The sequence below is a fragment of the Seriola dumerili genome, unplaced genomic scaffold (assembly GCF_002260705.1).
Source record: "Seriola dumerili isolate Sdu_G_001 unplaced genomic scaffold, Sdu_1.0 BDQW01000018.1, whole genome shotgun sequence".
Taxonomy (NCBI): domain Eukaryota; kingdom Metazoa; phylum Chordata; class Actinopteri; order Carangiformes; family Carangidae; genus Seriola; species Seriola dumerili.
This window is the reverse complement of record NW_019174273.1, coordinates 3,867,925-3,878,828: the sequence shown is the minus strand read 5'-3', so window position 1 is coordinate 3,878,828 and position 10,904 is coordinate 3,867,925. Positions and strand designations below refer to the sequence as shown.

The window sequence follows — 10,904 nt, the reverse complement described above, 5'->3', positions numbered from 1 at the left end:
ATGTCCTGGTTTGACTTAGCAGTTAGAAAACTGGGCTTCCCGACCATTGAGTTGTTTGTGAAGGTAAGTGAAGCTTCCTGCTGATCATATTCACAGAGCCAACAGTCACCGTCAGAGCCTTTCTACAGGATACACACAGGACAGTTGGGGTATGGGTGGGGTTTGATGACTTAATTGTCCACCCTCTTTTTTGTCTCTGTGGCAGCTGCATGGACTCTTTTAGTGACATTAACGTTTGCATCAAGTTGTCAAGAAACCCTGTTTTGCATGCTATGTTGCTAGTTAGCATGCAACTCCTTCCTGTTCCTGTTTCACAACACATTTTATGGGCTGCACTTCACCAGCTCGCCTGGAACATCTACAGTTTCACAACTATAATGGAGTGTTAGGAAAAAAAACTAAATCTGAAATGTATATATTATGAGAAAAAAGTCATAATATTATGAGAATAAATTTGTATTATTACAATAATATGTCATATTTTGAGTATAAAGTTGTAATATTACGAGAATTAAAAATGTGAAATTTCGAGAGAGAAAAACATAATTTTTAGGAATATTACATCAACCAATCAAACAGGTGGACAGTCAGTTGCAGCAGCTATTTGTCTAACAATAGAATAGACTCAGTTTCTTCACAATCTTTTTAATGTCCTAATGCTGATGATGATGCTGATGATGATGATGCTAATGAGCTAAAAAATGAAAAGAAATCTCCTTATTTCTTGAAGTAGGACTTCACAGGATGCTCCACGTTCCTCATTTTAAAGATTCTGTTATTTCCCCTCTAACACAGAACCTAAAATGACAACTTTATTCTCATTATATTATGATTTTATTCTTGTAAAATTACCACTTCATTCTCATTGTATTATGACTTTTATTCTCTTATTATTATGACTTTATTCTCAAAGTCAGTGATTTTTTCTCTCCCAATGTCGCCCTAATATACTGTTTGTCTAGACATTGTTTTTTCCCTGTAAACAAACAGAGACACATTGTAAAGGACAAGGAAACATCAGTTTCTCCTGTGTTGTGCTTGGGAACCAAAGTTTGATGGGAACTAAAGTTCACAGGTTGTTTTCTCACATCATAGCTCATTATCATAAAATTGCCAGGACACACCGCTCAAGATGTGGTGCCAATGGGAACACATAGAAAATGAATAACTTTCTGTCATCGTTGACCTTTGGGAACAGTGGGGTGTTAAAACAACTTGATTTTTTTGAGCTTTCAGCTGCATCTCATGGTCTTCATCAGCAGATAGTGTATACTCAGTTGTCACAGAGGTGACCCAAGTGTAATCATGATGAAAACAAGTGTGGTGGATATGGAGGAGGATGGTGATGTCTGTCCCTGGTGTCAGTTGTGATCTTTCTCCAGTCATCCATTGACACAAGGTTGATGACCTTTGACCTTTGTGTGTCTCTTTATGTTTATATATGTATGTGTGTGTGTAGGCGGGAAGTGATGGGGAGAGCATCGGCAACTGTCCATTCTCCCAGAGACTCTTCATGATCCTGTGGCTGAAAGGAGTCATCTTCAACGTCACCACTGTCGACCTCAAACGGTAACAGACTCCACACACTGTTCACCAGAGGGAGACACACACACACACACTGTTTACATGGCACGGATAAAAGGTCATGAACCAGCTGACCAGCCCTCACCTCACTGATGCAGCAGCAGGTCTATTCTGTGTTGTGTGTTTTCAGGAAGCCGGCTGACCTCCAGGACCTTGCTCCAGGAACCAACCCTCCTTTTGTGACCTTTAACGGAGAGGTCAAGGTCGACGTCAACATGATAGAGGAGTTCTTGGAGGCAAAGCTGACTCCACCAAGGTACAGAAACACATCCATCAACAGCACATACACCAACAAATCCTGTTTTCACTGTTTTTGTCAGTGGAGTCTGGGAGAGTTATCCCTTTCCCTCTGAGATATTCTGGAGACAGCTGTTTCATAAGGTGGCCAGATATCTGAAATGAAACCGGGGCATTTCCAATTCTGCCGTCAATATATCATTAAAATATCCAATGTTTTTACCTATGAAATAAAAAAGTCGTCAGACAGTCATGTATTTTGACCATGGTAACTGTTGTATTGTAATAAAGTATTGCGAAGGCTGAATAACTCAGTTGGCAAAAAAAAGTGCAACGCTAGACTTTTGTTTTCAATTACAAATGTTAAAAATGGGGACATTTCCAGGGACAGCTCAAGACCAGATATCTCTGTTTTCAGAGGACAGTCCGTTTTTTGTGGCCTGTCTCTGGAAAACTACTGTTAAGAGTCACCCTACTGTTTCAGCTGATAATACATTAGGAAACGTCAGTTCGGCAGGTTGACTCAGCTGACTGCTCTCATGTGTCTTTAAATGAAGCTACCCCAGACTGGCTCCGAAACACCGTGAGGCCAACACAGCCGGGATCGACGTGTTTGCCAAGTTCTCAGCTTACATCAAAAACCCGAGAAAAGACACCAACGACGGTAAGACAGGATCAGAGTTAGGATGGACAGAGGAGAGGGTTCATATGATTTCACTCATGAGGAGTATTCTTCATAATGCTGGGCTAATACATATTCTATATAATTAGTATATTATACTCTATATATATTCACAAATATCACTAACTCCACAGCATTCCTTAGCAAATTGTTGTGGTTTAAACTAGATCAGAACTGATCTGGTTTCTATTTTTTAGCTTATTATTTTGGTCAATACATAAACCTAAACCAGCTAACAGCACATTAGCTAACTGCATGCCAGCTAACAGTATGACTGTTAACAGTATGACAGCAAACAGTATGGCAGCTAACAAAATATCAGCTAATAGTTTGACTGTTTACAGTATGTCAAATGACACAAACACCACTCCACATGAAGGCTAATGCTAATCTGTGTCTGTTGGACATGTAAATACATAAAACTAGTCTCTAACTTTATAAGGTGAGCTTGTTCTGCTGCCCGCAAGTGGCCTAACATATCAGTGCATGCGGCTTTAATAAGAAGACCTAGTCTTTTCTCTCTCTCGCTGTACCTGTCCATGCAGCATTAGAGAAAGCCTTGCTGAAGTCTCTTTACCGTCTCGATGACTTTCTGCGGACCCCCCTGTCTGATGAGATTGATGCGTACGCCTCAGGCGACCTGCCCGAGTCCTCCAGGAGCTTCCTAGATGGGTCTGACCTCACTCTGGCCGACTGCAACCTTCTGCCTAAACTACACATCCTGAAGGTCCAGTCAGCCTGGCTTCATATTTCACTGTCAATGTGAAGATAATCTGAGTATTTGGACTGTTACAGAACTAATGTCTTCAACTCTTGTTATTCTGTTTCTATTTTTAGGTCGTAGCAAAGAAATACCGAGGCTTTGAGATCCCGGTAGAGATGACGGGAGTGTGGAGGTATTTAAACTGCGCCTATCAGAGGGAGGAGTTCACCAGCACGTGTCCAGCAGAGAGGGAGATCGAGTTCGCCTACCTGGATGTGGCAAAACGAATCAAATGAGCAAAGTAAGAGATAAAAGACGTAGAAGAAAAACACAACAGAAGAAGAAAAGAGGAGGAACGACACTAACCTACACTAAAAAGTTGAGATCTGTATGAGTGTGTGTGTGTGTGTATGTGTGTGTGTGTGTGTTTGTGTGTGTGTGTGTGTGTGTGCGTGCGCGTGTGTGCATGTGTGTGTGCTCTCACAGGTTGGGTTGCACAGTCATCTACAGTATCCTATCCTAAATTAGAGATAATTCCAGATTCCAGAGTATTGACCATTCAGTCGATGGCAGGACCAGTTTCATCATAAATAACACACAACACGTAAACGTTATTATTCGATATTACAGTATTAATAATCACAAATCATCTATTAGAAAATCAGTCTAACAATCAAGGCTTGATTAACATTAAATTTGAGTTTAAACCTTCCCAGGTAGCAAAATGAAACTTCTGGCCCAACATCACCCTGGGTCCTTGGCCTGAGTCTGGCCCACATACTGTACTTCCACATCTGGGCAGAGTCTTGCTGTTATCCTCCTGTATTGTGTGCGCCAGAATTGGCTCAGCTGTAGAAGTAGCATCTGACAATCATGCTGTGTAGGGGGCAGATTTGGGCCACGGAACCAGGCATTTACTGGGCCAGAACTGGGCCAGAACTGGGCCATATTTATTTTTCTATCTGGGTTGAAAATATAAATGTGCACTTTTTTGAAATCATGTTCATGTGTGAAATTAAAAAAAAAGAACAATACATACTCTGTCCCATTAATTACAACCATTTAACAATATATATCTACTGTATCTATAGAACCTGTTGAGTAACAGAGCACTGGAGTAAGAGCCATCATATTATCGTATGAATGCTAAGGCCTTGGCCACCATGCATCTGGTTTCCTTTTTAACTGTAATAAGTCAGGGTAATTATCACTGTCTGATTATGTGTTCACTGGGTTCTGGGAGCCAATGATGCTGAGGGACCTTGTACCCAACCATCAGCTACACCTGCTTATGGGGTCACACTCACATTCACATCTGTGTAATACAGTCACACTATTTGTTATTCATTCAAATGTAAACTGTGTCAATATAATAATTGCAAAAATGTAATAAATGAAATATATGTCCCTATATCAAGAGTGATGTTGCCATATACAGTATGTCTCTGGATATATAAGGAGATAAGTTTTTAACATAAATGAAATGCCCATAGTAAAATGTGTATATAAATATATCTATATATCTATATATATATGTAAAAATGTAAAAATGTATCACACACACACACATAAATATATATATATATGATACATTTTTACATGAAAACACATACATCGAACACACATATTACACATTATGTATTCAATTTATTTATGCACGTTTTTTAAAACAACACACATGTTAAAAAAATCTATATGTTCATATATGTTTTTCTCATTAATTTATCATTAATTTTAAACATGTCTATCTTCACATTCTGGAAAAGTGGTCTCAAGACTTTTGGAACCCACTATTTATCAAATATATCAACATATACTGACAGGCTGTGGGATGGATATATATGTATGGAACATCTGTCCACAATATAAGTATATATATATATACATGAAATTATTCAAATTTCTTATAGGTTTCAAACATCATTTTTAAATATATGTATAAATAAAATAAAAATGGAATAAATAAATATGGAAATTCAGTATATAACATTTGTGTATGGGCATCTCTCTCTTAATGTTAATGAGTCAGGGGTCAAATGTCAACACCTGATTACTGCTCTGTATGTACTATACTGATTCAACAAAACAGTTTACTCATACTGTGATGATCCTCTGACAGTCCTTCTCTTGTATCTGCTGTTACTGTCTGAGTGTGGGCAGGTCTTATCTGGTACTGATCAATTACTGAATGATTAAAAACTCAGAGACCACAGTAATATTGTATCACAGCCCTCTTCTACTCTCTCAGTTGTCCCAGTCAGCATCAGCTGTTTTCAGCCTAAGATGTGAAAAAGTTGAATTTCTATCATTCAAAAGCCAACTTTATTAAATTAAAACACTGGTAATTTACAATTTATAATCATAAAATACATTTTAAGCAGAAATGGCTGTTTTTGGTTGTGTTTTAATGAATTTGGCCTTCATTAGACTTGACTAAAAGCAGTTTGTGGAGGTCAGAAAACAGTAGAAATCAAAGTCCAACCTCACACCAGAAACTAATACAACTTCTCCAGTTTTATTTAGGGCTCGACAGAAATGTTTCATTTTTTCTTATCTCCCTTTAATGCATCATTATGTTTTGTTTAACTATTGGACTGATGTGGTTCAGTATGTTTCGCTCAATAATGAACCCTGACACAGCTCTATGTTCTGGCCTTATATCTTTATTAAACTGATTTTATCACTGTATGTCTCTGTGTGTCTTTACTGTATTAGTCTGGCAAGTTGTTTCTCCCTGCTTCCAGTCTTTATGCTGAGCTAGGCTAACCAACTACAACAAGTGAATGAAGGTGTTTCCCAAAACTATTCATTTAAATAAAGATTTAATACTTGAATTTTAAATGAAATTTAAAATAGAAAAGACTTTAGAATTTCCCTTTTTGTTCAATCTTATAATTTATGCTTTAATATTAACAGTTTGTTTATCATTTGTTATCACTTTGACAGATCTATTTAAAGACACATACGCACTGTAGAACCAATATATTAATAGAGTCATACAGATCAGCAACAAGACATCTGATTGGCTGTTGTTCTGACCCTACATACTGTAAATGTTCCAGTTTATTATTAATGTTTTATAATTAAACTGATTGTTATTCCAATGTGCTTTTATTTTGAAAATCAAAATTTAGTTTAAAATTTTTTTTTTTTTTACTTTTGTGAAGTGATTGTATGTATAGAGTACACACACACACACACACACACACACACACACACACACACACACACACACACACACACACACACACACACACACACACGTGTAAACACTCGAGCATGTGCAGACACACACAATCATCACTGGGGCAACAGTGATGGGTGACCCCTACTGAAACCCCCCTGAATGTAATGACCCAGAGTTTACACACCCGGACGGCAAACACACACACAGCTCAGTTACCACAGAAACATCCAGAGGGGGAATGTCCCGCTGCTCGTACCGTGTCGGGACTAATAACACTGAGTAAAGTCACACTTCAAACACTATATATCTGCAGTTTGGGTCATAAATTAATTACCCAGAGTTCATTGAGTCACAGCCCTGGATCAGAACTGATCTGGTTTCTATATTTAAATATCTGATGTTACATCTGTCCAACACACACTCACAGATGTTTCTAAATTACAGATGTTTAATGAGGTGATGAATGGTCTGTATAGTGGCCCTGAAGTGCAAAACACATTTCATAAAACCAATCAACACAACAATTTACTAAACAAAACAGTGGTTTCTAACCTTAGGGCTGGGGCCCCCTGGTGGGCTATGAAAGTATTGCAAGTGGGCTTGCTTGTGATTATTAATAATGTAATATTAATGTTTTTAAATGTTTTAAAACAAAATGATCTTTAAAAACATTAAAAATGTTTAAAAACTCCTTTCATTGTTTTTTATTTTCAGTTCAGTACTGAATATTCCATCGTTATCATTAAAACTCAAACTTAATTAATATTTATTATTTCTTCTCCTGACTTTAATTTTGGAGGGGTTGATCCCTAAGAAGATATATTTGTGGTTTTAAAAACCAAGAACCGTCTCAGTGTAATTTTACATCGCCTCTCTCAGACTTCTCTCTGGAGCTCCAGTAATAAAAGGTCTGTGGTCTGATTGGCTGACTGTTTTCTGAGTGGTCCAATAAAAATAAAGCAGATTTCAGGTAAAACACTCAGAGAAACTGAATCGTGCAAGGTTTGGATGATGCGTCAAAGTGGGCGGGGCTTGGTGACTGCTTTGTGACATCACAAAGTTCAAGAAGTCCTGGTGGCTGGTTTTAAGGCTCAGTTTCTGAAAACAGGCTGTGTGCAGGTCTATTTAATGAGTTTATCATGACTTTTCTTTTTTTTTCTGAATTGGGTTTTATAAAGTGTGTTTTGTGATATTAATCATTTTCTTATTTCTAATTTTAGAATCAAATTCAAACCTTGATGAGACACAAACAACAAGCTGCCAACATTTCCAAAATAAATGAACTAAAATGAAGTAAATGTTGTGTGTGATGTGTGTTAAAAATGTCAAAATAAAAGTCTTTAGGAAATTATAATGATAATAATTGTTGTCATGACACAGCACTGATGTCATAATGAACAACTGAAGAGAGTGTAGCTGTAGAAAAATAAAATATCAATCTTTATTGTCAGAGGGGCTTTTTGCTGTGCTAGAGATTAACTTTATTTTGAAGTTTTCACACACACAAACATAAATGACGTGTGTCGGTCTGACAGGGAGAGGAAGGGTTAACAGGAGTTCACGTGCCGCACACGGGCACACATCGTCTGGTCAGGTTGGTCAGTCGTGTTAATTGACGAGTGGATGAAAAGGTCTGAGTCGAGTCTGACGCTGGCATAGGGAGGGGAAAGTGATGCCATGGCAACAGTCTCCTAGCACTCAGAGGTCAGAGGAAAGAGAGAGAGGAAAGGATGGAGGGATGAAGGATGTAGAGATGGTTTTAGGATGGTTATCAGGTTTTTCTCTCTATGACTTTTAGCAACTTCAAAAACCACTTTGTTTGCTCCACAATTTCAAAATAAGAGCTGAGTAAATTAGTATCACTGGACTGAAGGGACACACACAGTAGATAGACTGACCTTTGACCTCTGAGTGATGGTCACCTCCACTTTCCTGCAGTTTCAATTCTGAGTTGTAGCATGGGTGATGGATGGATGGATGGATGGATGAAAGGATGATGGATAGGTCTAGATGCTGATAGGTGGGTGAGGAGGACTAAAAGGGGGAGGAGTATGGAGGGACACCAACAGTGTCTGGGAATGATCAGGTTCTGGGAGTGATCAGTTCTGGGAGCAGTACTTCCAGAAACACACTGTTGAAGAGAGAGAAGAAGAAGAAGAAAATTCAGTTATAAATTCCCATCATCACATCTTCTGAACTACCATGATCATTTCAGTGTAATATTTCCCATAATGCAGCAGCAGCAGAGTGGAAAAGCCTGTCTGAGAGGAAGGGCCAATAAGGACCCCCACTTTGAACAGGCTGATGTCAAAGACCCTCAGGACAACCAGAGGCACACTGAGATGCACTTAGGATGGTCAGACCACAGGGATGTGTCATACGCTCTTGGACCAATCAGGGACTGAGCACATGTAATATATGTATATATATATATTGAATTTCCATATATGAAATATATATTTTTTATTTTATATGTACATATAATACAGAAATTATATATGAAACTTATTAGAAATTGGAACAGTTCATAAATTGACATATATATCTAGCTTATACAAATATGTATGTTTATGACACTACTGAGACTACTTTCCCAGAACGTGAAATAATTTGTAAGAAAAACATATATAAACATACAGATTTTTTAACGTGTGTTGTTATGCATGAATAAATCAAATATGAAATTTATTTATTTAGCGAATGCAAAGTCCTTAAGCCAAGCAGTTGCCTCCTGGTCTGCTGTATGGAGGGTGACTAATCCTCCTTTCAGTCTTTGGAGAGGACAAACTTCTAAAATATAAAATGAAACACGTTAGCACATCATTTTTACATAGAAAACATGTGTTCTATGTAAAAATCCACCACATAGATATGTTTATATATATATACACTGTTGCTCATAAAGTTGGAATAAAAGATTTTTTACCTCTTTCCATGAGATGATTGTGACAATTTGATTTATTCTTGACAGATAAAGTGTATAGCTTCTCAAAACTTTGCAGTTTGCACCTGGTCAAAAGTGATTACTGATGCATTTAAATAGGAATAAACAGAGGATTGTGTCTGAAAACAAAATTATTTCAACTTTATGGGCAACAGTGTATATATATATATACACATATATACATATATATACTATTCTGCCATGGATATTTCATATATGTCATGAACATATATCTTCCTATAGCCATAAGATGTATATATGTGATAATAATATATCCCCTTATAGGTGACGTCACTCTTGATATAGTGACATATATTTCATATATGAAATTTCAATATGCAAGGAGTGGAGTCATTTGGACAAAGTCATTTTGTGTACTTGTACAGTAAGTGTAAAACAAGTTTTTTTTTTTTTTCTCAAGTATTGTACCTCACACCATTTTAAGTCATTTTAAGTAAAAGCTAAACATTTTCTGTAAAATGTGCTGTTGATGCTACGTCTAAACCAATCAACTGTCAGTTCAGGTGAGAGCCAGGTGTTTCTCATCATGCCCTGATAATTACTACCTTGGCGTAGTCTGAAAAAACTACTGACATCTACATTATTAAATCACTGGTTTAATGCCCCACCCAGTGAACATGCCAAGTGATACAAATCAAACACATCTACGACCAGCAGCTGCATTCTGAATTTGGTTCTTCATAAAGAGCCGCGTACCTGGAATGTTCCAGGTAGTTTTCTTCAAGAACTAGAGGGTTCCTGTGGCCCATTGTTGTCTGCATTTTCCTAAAGTTCCGGGCATATTATGCAAAATTATTACTTTACATTACATTATTCACAGCACTTGCATCCCGTCTTCATTCAATACAGGACGCAGCATTTTATTTTCAAATATGGGACGATCCCATATTATACGTGACGGGTGGCAACCTCAGCCACTCCGGTTGTTGTGGTCCTCTATTTTCTTATAGTCCTGTTTCAGTTTTTTTTACTTTCTCCCGGACCTGTTCCTTGGTGTGGAAAATGTGTTCGATCGCTCGTTCGTGCGGTGGAAACGCGGCTTAAGCCATCAACCTGTCTCTTAGACCTGATCCCAGCTAGTCTGCTTCTTAGTCAACTCCTCTTTACTGGATTAACCTGTTTTTAGTTCCTCTAGACTGGACTACTGTAATCCTTTATTATCAGGATGTCCCAAGAACACAAAGTTCAAAAAGCTGAAGCAGAGAACTGACAGGAACCAGGAGAAGAGATCACATCTCTCCTGTGGAACCAGATCCCATCTGGACCAAGAGGCAGAACCCTCAGCTATCAGGCTAATCTCCTGTGGAACCAGCTCCCAGTCTAGATCCAGGAGGCAAAACCTTCAGCTTTCAGGCTCCTCTCCTGTGAAACAACATCCCCGTCTGGGTTTAGGAGGCAGAACCTTCAGCTTTCAGGCTCCTCTCCTGTGGAGCCAGCTCCCAGTCTGGGTACAGGAGGCAAAACCTTCGGCTTTCAGGCTCCTCTCCTGTGGAACCAGAACCCAGTCTTGGTCCAGGAGGCAGAACCTTCACCTTTCAGGCTCCTC

General features: G+C 38.2%; 1 protein-coding gene across 1 annotated transcript; it reads left to right on the top strand.

The window, feature by feature from the left end:
• On the top strand, positions 1-3,548 carry LOC111232373 (chloride intracellular channel protein 4-like). The gene is made up of 6 exons (XM_022759868.1): positions 1-63; positions 1,460-1,569; positions 1,715-1,840; positions 2,379-2,485; positions 3,049-3,230; positions 3,341-3,548. The coding sequence occupies exons 1-6, from the start codon at positions 1-3 to the stop codon at positions 3,500-3,502; spliced, it is 750 nt and encodes a 249-aa protein (XP_022615589.1). The 3' UTR covers positions 3,503-3,548.
• Positions 3,549-10,904: the final 7,356 nt, after the last annotated feature.